Below are 15940 nucleotides of genomic sequence, written 5' to 3'. Positions count from 1 at the left end.
TATGATAATAATGTTTTAGCTAATGGAATATTTCGTTAGTTCACAAATTAAAGTTACCATTAATAATTATTAAATTTCTAAATATGATTCTCTACAAGATATCTCCTATCTTATCCTATTTTATTTGGAATATAGATATTTGGACATAATTTTTTAAAGGTATTTAATTTTTACTAGAAAAAAATATTTTATTTTAAAAATAATGATTAAATTAATCTCTAAAAAATTATTCAATCATCATTTTTATCTCCAAATAATTTTTTTAATTAAATTAGTCTCTGAAATTAAGAATAATAATCATTCTTAATCCACTTTTATCATTTTTAAACTTTTTACTATAATAAAAAACAAATGTCATTAAATGATTTTTCATTTACAAATAAAAAATAACAAGGAATAACAAAGAATATAAAATTAAAATGATATAAGTGAATATAATTAATTTAAATATAAGTAAATATAAAATTAAAATACTAATAAGTTATAATTTAAATGACATAGTCTCTTCATACTCAGCTAAAGATTTTTTGTGGGTTCGAGTTTCACTCCTAACTTAAAAAAAATATAAAATTAAAATAATATCTACAAAAATTATTGTACAATTTTATTATATAATTAATAATTAACATACAAAATAACAAGAAATAACTCATAGTTTAGTAACTATGGAAATATAAAATACAAAGAGAATCTAAATTTAAACTATATCTTCATTTTTCATAGGTAGTTAATCCGGTCCGATTTTTATAACTATGCAATCAACATTCAAAATCAATTGATATCATACCACATATTCATAAAAAAAAGAAGGCACAGTAACTAGACGATCTCGTCGGTTGTAAGAATAAATGAGATTGATATTAAATTTTTTAGAAACTATTTTGATTAAAAAATTATTTGGGGACAAAAATGACGGTCGAGCAATCTTTCGAAAACTAATTTGATCATTAACCCTTTTATTATAAGTGAATAAAATGTTATTTATAAAAAACAAAATTTTAAAAATATTTTAAAGGAATAAAGGGGCACTATTTGTTCCTCTAGTTTATTGAATTTGGAAGAGAAAATTTCAAAATGCACGTTATTCTCCCTACAAGACATGTCATACGTTCCATCATCCACAAAACCTTAATCCAACAAAAACAACACCATCACCAACTAAAACTTCTTCTTCCAACTCATCCTTCAAACTCACTACATGTTCTCAGCACATTCATTCCCTCTAACAACAATCTCCAACAATCACTTCTACAAATGGCCCTTTGTGGATATGACATGAACTTCCAAGAATACAACACACTCTTGAACGAGTGTGTGATCAGAAGAGCATTTAGGGAAGGGCAAAGGGTACATGCCCACATGATCAAAACCCGCTATCTTCCTGCAGTGTACCTCAGGACAAGGTTGATTGTGTTCTACGCTAAGTGTGATTCCTTGGCAGATGCCCACCGGGTGCTCGATGAAATGCCTGAACAGAATGTGGTCTCGTGGACTGCCATGATTTCTGCGTATTCTCAGAGAGGGTATGCCATTCAAGCCTTGAATCTTTTTGTACAGATGTTAAGATCAGGTATTGTTCATGAAAGTGGGCAATTTAATAAATCGGTGTTTGGTGATTTTGGAATTAAACTTGATTTTTCTTTTTCTAATATGGTGGTTGGTTTTGGCTTGTTAAGAATTCATTCTACCATGTGGTTTATATTGGTGGATGGTAGTTAACTTAGTTGTTAATTGTTCAGAGTTACTGGTTAGTTTGTAAATCTTTGTTGCTAAATTAACTCTAGTTAGTAAACGTTAATTGTTACTTAGTTGCTAAATTAACTCTACTTGGTAAACTTTTTTTCTTTTTCCCTTTTTTTTCATCTTGCTATTGAGTGCTTGATATTTGTTGTTATGGATTCGTTTTAATGCGTGAAAGATGTGTTATTCCTTGTTAAATTCTAGTTGATAATTTAGGTGTCTATATTAAGATTCTCATTTAATGAAGTTAATTGCCATTGACTAATTGTGACTAGTACTCTGTTGAATTTGACAAACACACTGAAAATCTATGCTAATTATGTTTCAATGAGGAATTAGATCATGGGAATTTTATATTTCTGTAGATTTATTGACTTTTGCTGTTTTGGTAATTGCTGTGTAATTGGTTCCCTGTGCTTATGGTAACTATGGTTTTTTTTTTTTTTTGCAGGTACAGAACCTAACGAGTTCACTTTTGCTACTGTACTTACTTCTTGTACAGGTTCTCTGGGATTCTTCTTGGGGAGGCAAATCCACTCCCTTATCATAAGATTAAATTACGAAGTGCATGTTTTTGTTGGAAGTTCACTCCTTGATATGTATGCTAAAGATGGTAAAATTCATGAAGCTCGAGACATATTTGAATGCTTGCCAGAAAGGGATGTAGTTTCTTGCACTGCTATAATCGCTGGATATGCTCAACTGAGTTTGGATGAGGAAGCACTGGAGCTGTTTCGCCGGTTACAGGGGGAAGGAATGCAATCCAATTATGTTACTTACACTAGTGTCTTAACTGCGCTTTCTGGACTTGCTGCTTTAGATCATGGGAAGCAAGTGCACAACCATGTTCTTCGCGCTGAACTTCCATCATATGTGGTTCTCCAAAATTCATTGATTGACATGTACTCAAAATGTGGCAACCTCACTTATTCTAGAAGAATTTTCGATACCATGCATGAGAGAACAGTTATCTCTTGGAATGCAATGCTGGTTGGTTATAGCAAACATGGAATGGGAAGAGAAGTGCTTGAGCTTTTCACTTTAATGAGAGATGAAAACAAAGTCAAGCCTGACAGGGTCACAATTTTGGCCGTTTTATCTGGCTGCAGTCACGGGGGACTGGAAAACAAGGGGATGGATATATTTTATGATATGATCGATGAAAAAATCGCAGTTGAGCCAGAGCCTGAGCATTATGGTTGTGTTGTTGATTTGCTTGGTCGTGCTGGTCGGGTAGAAGAAGCTCTTGAGTTCATAAAAAAAATGCCTTTTGAACCAACAGCCGCTATATTGGGTTCCCTTTTAGGTGCTTGCAGAGTTCATTCAAATGTTGACATTGGTGAATTTGTGGGGCGTCGTCTTCTAGAGATCGAACCTGGGAATGCCGGAAACTATGTTATTCTTTCCAACTTATATGCTTCAGCAGGAAAATGGGAAGATGTAAGATCATTAAGGGACCTGATGTTGAAGAAGGCTGTAACAAAAGAACCAGGAAGAAGCTGGATTGAGCTTGATCAAGTACTTCATACTTTCCATGCAAGTGATCGATCTCATCCGAGAAGAGAAGAAGTGGCTGCAAAAGTGAAGGAATTGTCTGTCATATTCAAGGAAGCAGGCTATCTTCCTGATTTGAGTTGTGTTTTGCATGACGTCGATGAGGAGCAGAAGGAGAAGATGCTTTTAGGCCACAGTGAAAAGCTAGCATTGTCTTTTGGGCTAATTGCCACACCTGAAAGCGTGCCAATCCGTGTCATAAAAAATCTTCGAATTTGTGTTGATTGCCATAATTTTGCTAAATATATCTCCAAGATATATGGAAGAGAGGTGTGCTTGAGAGATAAAAACCGATTTCATCGAATTGTTGGAGGAAAGTGTTCCTGTGGAGATTATTGGTGAGAAAACATTGGTAGAGAGCATTCAATGAAACTTCTAGGATTCAAGAAGTGTGTGGCTTTTGGATCTTTTGACGCATTCAGTGATAACACTGAAATTGGCTTCCAATTTAACGAAAGTATACAATTGCTCCAAGATCGGGGAAACAGGGAAAAAGTAGGCCAACCAAGATTAATGGTCAGTTTTTATAAGAACAGATGAGTTTTTATATCAGCTAATCTCAGTTGATTATGCTGAAGAGAGAACTGGCTTGACCACATGGAATGTGTCTTAGCCCCATGAACATGTTCAAAAATATGTTCAGAAACTATCAAACTGGAACCAAGTACTTATATCTTTCCCATTTTCGTTTTTAAACGAAATTGATAATATGATTATGATTGTTGTACAGAAAGCTTGTAAGTATTAACTTACATAGACTTTATTGGTGGCTATTTCAAGAAGAAATATATTCTATGAAGCAGGGCGGAATGGAGCCAGTATTAAGAAATAAATATATCTCTATTTTACCTATGTTAAGGACATCTTTTAACCAATATAAATAGAGAAAAATGAACTAATTTAATGAAAAAATATGTATGCAAGGTATTTTTTTATTTCAAGAAATGTTGAGGTGTTTTTGGACATCATAATACCATTGGTTGAAATTTTATATGCTTCTTTTTTCTCAATTGATATTTTGGATTCAAATCATGAATACCAAAAAAAAAAAAAAAAAAAAAAAAAAAAAAAAAAAACTGGTGTTAGTAGAGCTATATTTCTTACAAGATTTCAAATGCTGAAAATTGATTGTATCCACTAGAAAGATATTGAAAAAAATGGAGGAACATAGCACACAATAGCCCCCTTGGTTTCAATATAGTCGTATACTGTTAACAGAGAAAAGATTGAAAGCCGATCCTTTCGATATGCACAAAAACAAGTTTTCAGGATATTCTAATCTTTCGACCGTCTCTTAAGAAAATTTACCCTTGCTCTCGATTTTGCCTAGAATTTATATGTGGAGAATTTTAGGATATAATATTTTTAGTAATTTTGAGAATTAAATAGAATTAACTTAATACAAAACAAATTTAAAGAAAAAATGTCATTTTAAATTTTTTATGTTAATATATCTAACAATACGAAGGTGATTTAGTTTCGAGTGAAGTGACTTAGTTTCGAGTGAAGCCACCACCTATAAATGTGTTTGAAGTGTTGATTAGATGTTTTCACTAGTTCTAGGCTCTAAGACGGTTAAAAAGAATTTTGAATTGAAGAGTTTATTTAGAGTAAACACCTAATTTCGATTCTTGTCCATTCTAAATTACGATAAGCTGATTTTTGTCAAAAAAAAAAAGACACTTATTTCAATTCTGATTCGATCTTAAAATGAGCCATCGCGATCCTTCTATCGTATCTCCTGACCAAAATTGATGAAAAAAACTTATGTGATAGCTACCGGTACTGATATGGATATTTGTTCAGAATGAAGTGTCATGTTGGATTAGGAAGAATAGACATGGGTCAATTTGTCCCCTTACCTCATCCAAATCGATCATGTCCATTCTTCCTAAGATGGACCCACATGTAACAAAGAAGAAGCATTTGCCTCTACAAAGTTTAAAAAAAAAGTACTAACACTTATATACATTTGTCTCTTATTATATTATATTTATCCTAAAATAAAATATAAATGATTTTCTTGTGATTTATGTTAAATTTTTTGTTGTTAAACTTAACATATAATCATTATATTATTAAATTTGAGTTAGTATAATAATAAAAAATAAATAAATAAACTCAAAAAATAGTGATAATTTTTATCATATTAGTTAATTAGTTAATAATTAAATTAAAACTTAATTTTTTAATTAAATATAATTTAAATTATTAGTAATTTTTAAAAAATTATTTAAGATAAAAAAAATATTATCTACATATTACTATACTATATTAATATTCATTATTAAAATGGTCTTGATGATGTGCCTCTTCCTTCTCTGAATGAGGAAGCTTGCAATGATCTTACAGCACCAATTACTATGGAGGAAGTCAGAACAACTGTTTTTCACATGAACTCTTTTAAAGCTCCGGATCTTGATGGATTTCAAGCTTTTTTTCTTCAAAGAATATTGGGAGATAGTTGGTCTTGACATTTGGAAGATGGTTAAGCAGGCATTCTCCAGTGTTGCTCTTGATCCGAGAATGATGGAGACTTTACTGGTTCTTATTCCAAACGTTGAATCGCTGGTATCTATGAAAGATTTCAGGCCGATTAGTCTCTGCAATGTAGTTTACAATATCATCACGAAGGTCCTTGTTAATAGGCTCCGTCCTTATCTTGCGGAGATTGTTGGCCCGCTTCAAGGAGAATTTATTCCGGGACGAGGAACTCCTGACAACATCATTATTTCTCAAGAGGTCATCTACTTTATGAAGAAGACTAAATCAAAGAAAGGCAAACTAACCTTTAAGATTGATCTAGAGAAAGCTTATGACAGAGTTGACTGGAGGTTTTTAGCCCATACCCTTAAGAGTTTTAGTTTTTCCAGTCCTATAATTAATAATTTGATTATGAAATATTTAACTGCTTCCTCATTATCTATTCTTTAGAATGGGAATCGTCTGAATGGTTTTACTCCTAACCAGGGTCTTAGATAAGGAGACCCTATGTCACTCTATCTTTTTGTGTTGTGTATGGAGAGATTGACATGCTTTATTAGTCATCAGGTTGATTTGGGCTTGTGAGAGCCAATTAATATTTCTAGAGGGGGACCAAGAATATCCCACTTAATGTTTGTGGATGACTTGCTTTTATTCTGTAAAGCTACAAAGAGACAAGTGCAAAATGTGATGTTGGTTTTAGAAACTTTTTGCAAAACATCTGGAATGAAGATTAATGTGAAGTCTAAAGTACTTTGCTCCAAGAATGTCTCTGCAACAAGAAAAGAAGTTTTCACTGGAGTATCCTCTATCAGATTTGTCCAGGACTTGGACAAGTATCTTAGGATTACCCTTAGCCATTTTAAGGTGACCCGTTCAACTTTTAATGGCGTCTTGGATAAGATTCGGGATAGACTAGCAAGTTGAAAAGGGAGTTTACTCAATCGGGTTGGTAGACTCTGCTTGGTTAATTCCGTTGCAGCCGCTATTCCCACGTACCAGATGCATGTTCTCAAAGGAATCATTAGTAAATTGGAGTCTATGATGAGGAATTTTCTTTGGAAAGGACAAGTTGATGGAAGAGGATTGCATATTGTTAGTTGGAAGGTATTGGTTACTACAAAAAATATGGAGGTTTGGGGATTTTTTAATCCTTATTGTGTGAATATTGCTCTTCTCGGGAAGCTAGTTTGGACTTTTTTCTAGCAGCTAGACAAGTTATGAGTCCAATTGTTGGATGCAAAATACCGATCATCTCTATATGACTATTTTGGTTGTCCTAAGAACAAGGGCTCTCCCATTTGGAGGAGTCTTTGCAAGGCTTGAGAAGTGTTGAAGGATGAGTTTGCTTGGTGTATTGAGAATTTGAACCAGAATTTTTAGTTTTCTAGCTGGAGGAGAAAAGGACAGTTATCTAATGAGATGGATTATGTTCACATTTCTTATTCGAACCTCCGAATACAGTATATCTGGTTGGTTGGTAGGTGGCATTTGGATATTCTTTATTCTCCTTTATCTCAAAATTTGAAAGGTAATATTCTTTCTTACAATCCAGATGTGCAGGGTTGGTATTAGTTTGGGTTTGCTGTCAAAGTCTATGATTCAAGTAATGGTTACTTGTGGTTGTGTAAGCAGCTGTTTGGTTGGGAGGACAGGAGAATTGGCTTTGACTTTGGAGTCAGCTTGTTCCGGAAAAGCACAAGTTTTTAGCTTGACTATGTCTTAAGGAGACTCTTCCTACTGCAAGTTTTCGCTTCAGAAGAGGTATGTCGGCATCGGATAGGTGCCAAAGATGTCTTTCTAGCCAGGAATCGGTTTTACATTGTATTCGAGATTGTCCAAAAGCTCAGCTTGTATGGTATAGGTTGGATATTTCTTGTCATCCTCTGGATTTGAAGAACTGGTTCTTGTATCATACTAGAGAGCATCTGTTCAGGTTCTTTTTGGAACTTTGGTGGATATGGCGAGTAAGGGATAATGATATCTTTAATCCTCATGAGACTTGTCCTCCGAAAAAAGTGATTTGTCTGGAATTAGTTTCAGAAACAGAGCTTAGGAATACTTCTGAATTACAACGTACGACTCTTCCCTCTATTCTAAATGGTTTTTGGAATCCCCATCTATTGGTACTTTTAAGATTAATTATGATTCTAGCTATCCTGGTTCGGGTGATAGTGTTGGTTTTGCTTGCATTATTAGAGATTGTAATGGGAGTTGGCAAAGGGAATGTTTGGGAATGATTAAAAGTAATAGTATTCTTCAAGAGAAATTGTTTGCTATTTGGAGAGGATATCTCTTAGCTTGGGATGTGAGTCAACGAGATGTTATTTGTGAGACAGATTGTGTGGAAGCGTTTAATCTTGTTACTAATCACCAAGATAGTTTTAGGTTTATTGATCCATTGGTGCTAAAAATAAGGGATATCATGCATTGGAATTGGCGTGTTGACTTTCGCTTGATTATGAAAAATACAAACATGGTGGCAGACTGATGCGTGTGTATCTTTCTTATCTTTTTCTAGTGAATTTGCATTTAATTTGTTAAGTTTAATCAAGAATTAATTGTCTTTTAGCCACTATAGATGCTACTTTGAGTCTTATGTAATTCTGTTTATTTTAGGTAGCATTCGGCTGGATTTGATGGAGTTTCTGCAGCACAAGAATTAAAAGAGATGACAGCGAAGAGTGACGTGCACGCGTACCTGACGCGTGCGCGTGATTTGGAGCTTTTCATGGTGACGCGGGCGCGTAGATGACGCGTACGCATGATTTGAATATTTGCACGGCGATGCGTGCGCGTACCTGACGCGTTCGCGTGACATGCGAAGAAGACCATCGACACGTACGCGTGACTAACGCGTACGCATGACATGCGCCACGTGCAGAAAATGCAGAAAACGTTGGGGGCAATTTTTGGACTGTTTTCGACCTAGTTTTCGGCCCAGAAAGCACATATCAGAGGCTGCAGAATGGAGGAATCAGGGGAACACTTCTCGTTACTTCCCAAGTTAGACGTGGATCCTACGAAGTCAAGTGGTCCCCATCCATCACTTGAAGACTTGCTGATTGTCATAATTAATTCTGATTTAAATTTAAATATTACAGGAAAAGATATTATTTTTAAAAACTAGATTTTAAATTAATCAGGATTAGATATAAAAGACAATTCCATTCTATACCAATTTACATTCCGTCTTTCACATTTTACTAGAATTATTATTTTTCTTCTCTGAGTCATGAGCAACTAAACCTCCACTGTTAAGGTTAGGAGCTCTGTCTATTGTATGGATTGATACTATTATTTTTCTATTTTAATTCATGTTTAGATTTATATTTCAAGAATTGTTTTCGTTCTTTATTTTATGAATTTGGGTGGAACGGAAGTATGACCCATGTTCTAATTGAGTTCTTGTATAACTTGAAAAAACTCTTTACTTGAACAACAGCTTGAAAACATATTCTACTGAATTTTTAATTGTTTGTATTTAACGGGATACGTGACATATAATCCCCTTATATTTGGATAATTAGGATTTTTGTGGCATATAAACTAGAATTTGATCATCACCCTCTAATTGGAATTAATTGGCCAAAGAATTGGCATTTAATGAAGTTTAGAGGAGACTAGGAAGGTCTAAGAAATTAGGGCATAGTCACATATAGTTTGCCATGAATTAAATCTCACATGATTAAAATAGTTAGTAAGAAAAATCAATCAAGAAAATAGATAACTCTGAAACCTTAATTGTTTTCTCCCATATTTTATTCCCGACTTATTCACCTGCTGTCTTCAAACTCTGAATTTACTATTTAATGCTCTTTGAACACTCAAACACTAATTTTTTGTTTGCCTAACTAAGTAGTTTAACCAACCATTGTTGCTTGATCCATCAAACCTCGTGGGATCGACCCTCACTCACCTGAGGTATTACTTGGTATGACCCGGTGCACTTGCCGGTTAGTCTGTGGTTGTAAAAACCATGCACCACAGACACCATGGCAAAGATGGAAGAAATTCAAATGGAAAAAGAAAGAGGAGGAGGAGGAGATGGAAGAAATTCAAATGGAAAAAGAAAGAGGAGGAGGAGGAGATGGAGGTGCGGGCGTGGTGATGGTGACAACGACAATAATGAAAGAGAAAAATGAGGAAAAAGGAGGAGAATGAGAAGAAAAAACAATAGCATCAGGGGTGGAAAGAAGAAGAAGAACACAGATAAATTAAAAAAAAAACGAAATTCGTAGGAAAAGAAACCGTCAAAAAGTAGTTACATATAATGACATATTTAGTGGCACATGAATGTCAATTAGGTTATACCAATTTGGTTGAATAATTAATTTGATTGTAGAGTATTATTCTTATTGTAGATGGTGATTAGTTTTTTTTTGTTAATGCAATATTTTTGTTAGTTATATGCTAACTAGGTTTATTTTTTTAATATAGATAATTTTAAAAATTTTAAAATAATTATCTTATCTACTAATATGTCTATGAATTAGTAATTAATAGTAATTATTTTGAATTTAAAGTTTAGAAAAATATTTTTTTTATAAAATTATTAATCTTGTAACAAAAATGAGAAAGAAAAATAGAAAAAATAAATATTGTCATTATTATTTTAATAATATTATTTTTTAATAAAATATACAAAATATATAACACAAAAAATCTATATATGATCATATATGGAAAATTTTAAAATAAGAATATTATTTTTAGAAATTAAATTATAAAAAAAATCTTATTACGCATATATTTTTTATAGTAAATATTATTATTTTCTTAATAATTAATTCTCATTTTCTTATTTTATTAATTAAAATAAATTAAATATATAATTAATTAATAATTTTATGTTTATGGAAGTGTCAAGAGTAAAGTTAAGTCCTACTTTGGTTCTTGAGATTGGCGAATTACATTGATTTAGTCTCTGACTTTTTAATTCCTACAATTTGAACTTCCAGATTAAAAAAAAGTGCACCAATATAGTTCTTCCTCAACGCCGTTCGTGAGATAGCTCAAATCTTGCCATGTTGGACATTTTAAAACGACGTTGTCCACGTTTTGACGCTAAAAGAGTACTAAATGATGTCATTACAGGGTTTGAATAATATTAAAAGGGAGGGGTATAACGTTTTAGTATTGTTCAAACCCTCAAATGACGTCATTTAGTGTCTTCTTTAGCGCTAAAATGCATACTACTTCGTTTTAATATGTCTAGTATGATAAGGTTTGAGCTATGCCACTAACGGTGTTGAGTTCTGGCGACGGAAGATACATGAGAGACTATATTGGTGCACCCTTTTTAATTTGGAAGACTGTTGTAGAATAAATAAAGACGATATATAAACTAAAGAAGTATAAATAGAAGACTCTAGCATTAATATAATTAGCTCAATAAAGATGATTCATATATTTATATGTAGTAACGAAGAGAGAGAGAGAGAGAGAGAGAGAGAGAGAGAGAGAGAGAGAGAGAGAGAGAGAGAGAGAGAGAAACTATTAATAGTGTATAAAGAGAGAGAGTGGTGTTTTATTACTTCTGTGTGTGTATCCCCTTTGCCTCAGTACATATATTTATAGGCACACAAGAGGTAACATTTTCAACTCTCATTAAACTTATCTTTCTTGAGAATGTGAGCCGCCCATATTAAATGATGGTCATTCACCTTATTTGATCTTATCACACACTCCCCCTTGGATGACCATTTAGGATTATGCCTCATTAAAACCTTACTAAAGAAAACTCAATGGGAAAAACTTTAGTAAAGAAAAAAAAGTACAATATCCTTTGTGATGGGGACTGCCTCATTAAAAACCTTGTCAAGAAAAACCTAATGGGAAGAAAACCTGACCAAGGAAAAAAGAGTACAGTCTCCTCCTCTTGTTGACATCATTTAATGTCTCGAAATCGGTGCATCCCAATCTGATGTACAAATCTTTCAAAAGAGAATTTTGGGAGTGATTTTGTGAATAAATATGCTAGATTATCACTTAAACGGATATGCTGGACATCAATTGTCCCTTGATTTTGAAGATCATGAGTGAAGAAGAATTTGGGAGAAATATACTTTGTTCTATCGCCTTTGATATATTCGCCCTTAAGTTGAGCAATGCATGATGTATTATCTTCAAATAGGACAGTTGGAGCTATCTCTTGATCAATCAATCTACATGATGACATAATATATTGGATCAAACTCTTGAGCCAAAAACACTCACGACTAGCTTAATGTATCGCGAGTATTTCAGCATGACTAGAGGAGGTTGCTACTATCGTCTATTTTGTGGACCTCCATGATATCGCAGTACCACCATATGTGAATAGGTATCTTGTTTGAGATCTCCCTTTATGTGGATCAGACAAGTATCCAGCATCTACATAGCCAACTAATTGTGACTTGGATCCATAGGGATAAAACAACCCCATATCAACCGTTTCATGAAGATATTGAAAGATTTGTTTGATTCCATTCCAATGTCTTCTGGTTGGAGATGAACTATATCTTGCTAGTAAATTCATAGCAAATGATATATCAGGTCGTATATTATTAGCAAGATACATTAGCGCTCCAATAGCACTAAGATATGGTACTTCAGGATCAAGGATATCTTCATTTTCTTGCTTAGGACGGAATTGATCCTTTTCCACATCCAAAGATCTTACAATCATTGGGGTACTTAATGGATGCGACTTATCCATATAAAATCTTTTCAAGATCTTTTCTGTGTATGTTGTTTGATAAATAAAGATTCCATTTTTCATATGCTCGATCTGCAGGTCGAGACAAAATTTAGTCTTTCCAAGATCTTTCATCTCAAACTCTTCTTTTAGAGTTTTAATAATAGTTGGAATCTCTTCGGGAGTTCCAATGATATTTAAATCATCAACGTATACAGCAATTATAATGAATCCCGATGCGGATTTCTTTATGAAAACAGATGGGCAGATATCATCATTCTTGAATCCGTTTCTGGCCAAATACTCAGTAAGACGATTATACCACATTCGTCCAGATTGCTTCAGACCATATAAAGATCTTTACAATTTGACTGAGTATAATCCCTGCGAATATTCATTGGATGGTTTAGATATCTTCAGTCCGTCAGGGACTTTCATATAGATATCACGATCTAATAAGCCGTATAAGTAAGCTGTTACCACATCCATTAAATGTATATGTAGTTTATGATATGCGGATAAACTAACCAAATAACGCAATGTTATCGCATCCACTACAAGGGAATACGTTTCTTCATAATCTATACTAGGCCTTTGTGAAAAACCTTGTGCCACAAGCCGAGTTTTGTAGCGTACAACTTCATTTTTCTCATTTCGTTTTCTCACAAATACCCATCGGTATCCAATAGGTTTTACATCTTCTGGTGTAAGGACTACAGGTCCAAAGACTTCACATTTTGCAAGTGAGTTTAATTCAGCCTTCATGGCTTCTTCCCACTTTGGCTAATCATTCCTTTGTTGACATTCTTCAACTGATATTGGCTTAAGATCCTTACTTTCATGCATGATATTTAATGCCACATTATATGCAAATATTTCATTGACAATTGTCTTATTTCGGTCCCATTCTCTCATGTAAAGACATAATTTATCGAGATCTCGTCATTTTCACAATTTTCAGGTACCTGGACGTCTTCTGGCGTTAAAACTATATCAAAATTTTGGACAACTGCAGGTGTCTCTACTATGTCTTTTTCAACAGGAATCGTATTTATCTCTTTTCTTTTTCGAGGATTTTTATCTTTGGAACTGATAGGTCTACCACGCTTCTGGCATGAATTGCTTTAGTGGCTACTTGTCCTACTGGGACATCAATTCGAATTGAGGCATTTTTCACTGGTATATAAGATTTGGTTATCCTCTTTTGTATCGAAAAATACATCAGGCAATTCATTTGCTATCCTTTACAAATGTATAATCTTTTGAACTTCTAGTTCACATTGCCCTGATCGAGGATCTAAATGCATCAAAGATGATGCTTTCTAATTAAGTTCCTTTTCAGGAAGTTTATTCTCTCCCCCTAATGTTGAAAATTTTGATTTATCAAAATGAAAATCCGCAAACTGGGCTTTAAATATATCTCCAGTTTGTATCTCAAGATACCTCACTATAGAGGGAGAATCATATCCAACATATATCCCCAATTTTCTTTGGGGTCCTATTTTGGTGCGATTAGGTGGTGCAATGGGAACATATATCGCACACCCAAATGTTCTTAAATGGAAAACATTTGGCTGCTGGCCAAAAACTAATTGCATAGGAGAGAACTGATGGTAACTCGTTGGCCTCAAACGAATAAGTGTTGCGGCATGTAAAATAGCATGCCCCCAAACTGAGGTTGGGAGATTTGTTCTCATAAGTAAGGGTCTAGCAATTAATTGGAGGCGTTTAACAAGTGATCCTGCTAATCTATTTTGTGTGTGAACATAAGCTACTGGATGTTCAACACTTATTCCATTAGCCATACAATAAACATCAAATGCTCGGGAAGTAAATTCACCAACATTATCAAGACAAATTGCTTTGATTGAATTTTCTGGAAACTGTGCTTTTAATCAAATAACTTGAGCCAAAAATCTCGCAAACGCCAGGTTGCGAGAAAACAATAAGCACACATATGACCAATTCGAAGATGCGTCTATTAGGACCATAAAATATCTAAAAGATCCACATGATGGATGAATAGGTTCACATATATCCCCTTGAATCCTTTTTAGGAATTCAGGGGACTCAAATCCAATCTTTACTGGTGATGGCCTTAAAATTAACTTTCCCTGAGAAAATGCAACACAACAAAATTCACTAGATTTAAAAATCTTCTGGTTTTTAGTGAATGTCCATGGGAGTTTTCAATAATTCTCCACATCATAATTGTTCCCGGATGACCCAATCGGTCGTGCCAAGTTATGAATTCATTTCGGCTAGTAAACTTCTGGTTTACAATGGCATGTGATTCAATTGCACTAATTTTGGTATAATATAACCCAGATGAAAGTGAGGATAACTTTTCTAATATAACATTTTTATTTAAATCATGAGTTGTGATACGTAAGTACTCACGATTTCCCTCATTCATTGTTTTAATATAATATCCATTTCGTCGAATATTTTTAAATCTCAACAAGTTTCTTAGAGACTTGGTAGATAATAGTGCATTATTTATTATGAATTTTGTTCCTCCGAGAAACAAAATTATAGCTCTTCCGGAACCTCAATCACATTGCCTGAGCCAATAATAATATTAACATATTCTTCTTTTGGCACAAGATGGATAAAATATATATCTCTTATGAGAATGGTGTGCAAACTTGCACTATACGCAAGGCATACATCATCATTATATATCCTTGCCATTTTTTTCAAAGACAAATAATAATAATAATAAAATGAGTAAAAGTACATGCACAGTAAAATTATTCACATATATACTTAACAAACACATATATTAAACTATTCCATCATTGATCAAATAGCCAATATTTCTTTTAGGATTCTCAAAAAAATTAGATACATCTTAATGAGTGGTGGAATTTTCAGCATCATTTGAAACAAAATTTGATTATTTTCCCTTGTTATCCTTTTTCAAGGATGCTTGATAAAGATCAACTAGGTGCCTTGGGGTACGACAGGTACGTGATCAATGACCCTTTCCACCACAACGGAAGTATTTATCCTCAATTGATTTACTTTACCCATTGTTTCTTTCTTTATCGCACTTCTGATGAGATCCTTTTATGAACATAATTCATTTTCCTTCCATAATTTTTCTTGTTACTAAAACCTTGCCATTTATCTCTTCTGAGATAATGATTTGCCACATTTGCTTCAGGAAATGGGACGGCGCCAGCTGGGCAGACTTCATGATTCCTTAGAAGTAATTCATTATTGCGTTCAGCAACAAGAAGGCAAGAAATCAACTCATAATATTTTTTAAATCTTTTTTCTCGATACTGCTACTACAGGAGCATATTCGAGGCATGGAAGGTTGAGAAAGTTTTCTCTAACAATATCGGATTTGAGGAAGTATCACCGTCTTTGGATGATTGTACCTTTCTTCAAGGTCTTTTCACAGATCTGCAAGATCTTTTAATGTGTGATATTCATTTTTCAATCATACGTCAAGATGACAACAAAAAAATTATG

The 15940-nt window shown here is 33.6% G+C and overlaps 1 protein-coding gene across 1 annotated transcript; it reads left to right on the top strand.

The window, feature by feature from the left end:
• Window positions 1–1069: 1069 nt before the first annotated feature.
• On the top strand, window positions 1070–3804 carry LOC130976515 (putative pentatricopeptide repeat-containing protein At3g13770, mitochondrial). The gene is made up of 2 exons (XM_057901394.1): window positions 1070–1570; window positions 2192–3804. Exons 1-2 carry the CDS (start codon window positions 1075–1077, stop codon window positions 3634–3636), a joined length of 1941 nt encoding a protein of 646 aa, XP_057757377.1. The 5' UTR covers window positions 1070–1074; the 3' UTR covers window positions 3637–3804.
• Window positions 3805–15940: the final 12136 nt, after the last annotated feature.

The sequence above is a fragment of the Arachis stenosperma genome, chromosome 4, assembly GCF_014773155.1.
Source record: "Arachis stenosperma cultivar V10309 chromosome 4, arast.V10309.gnm1.PFL2, whole genome shotgun sequence".
NCBI lineage: Eukaryota > Viridiplantae > Streptophyta > Magnoliopsida > Fabales > Fabaceae > Arachis > Arachis stenosperma.
The sequence above is the reverse complement of the archived record's forward strand: the minus strand, read 5'-3'. Positions and strand labels throughout refer to the sequence as shown.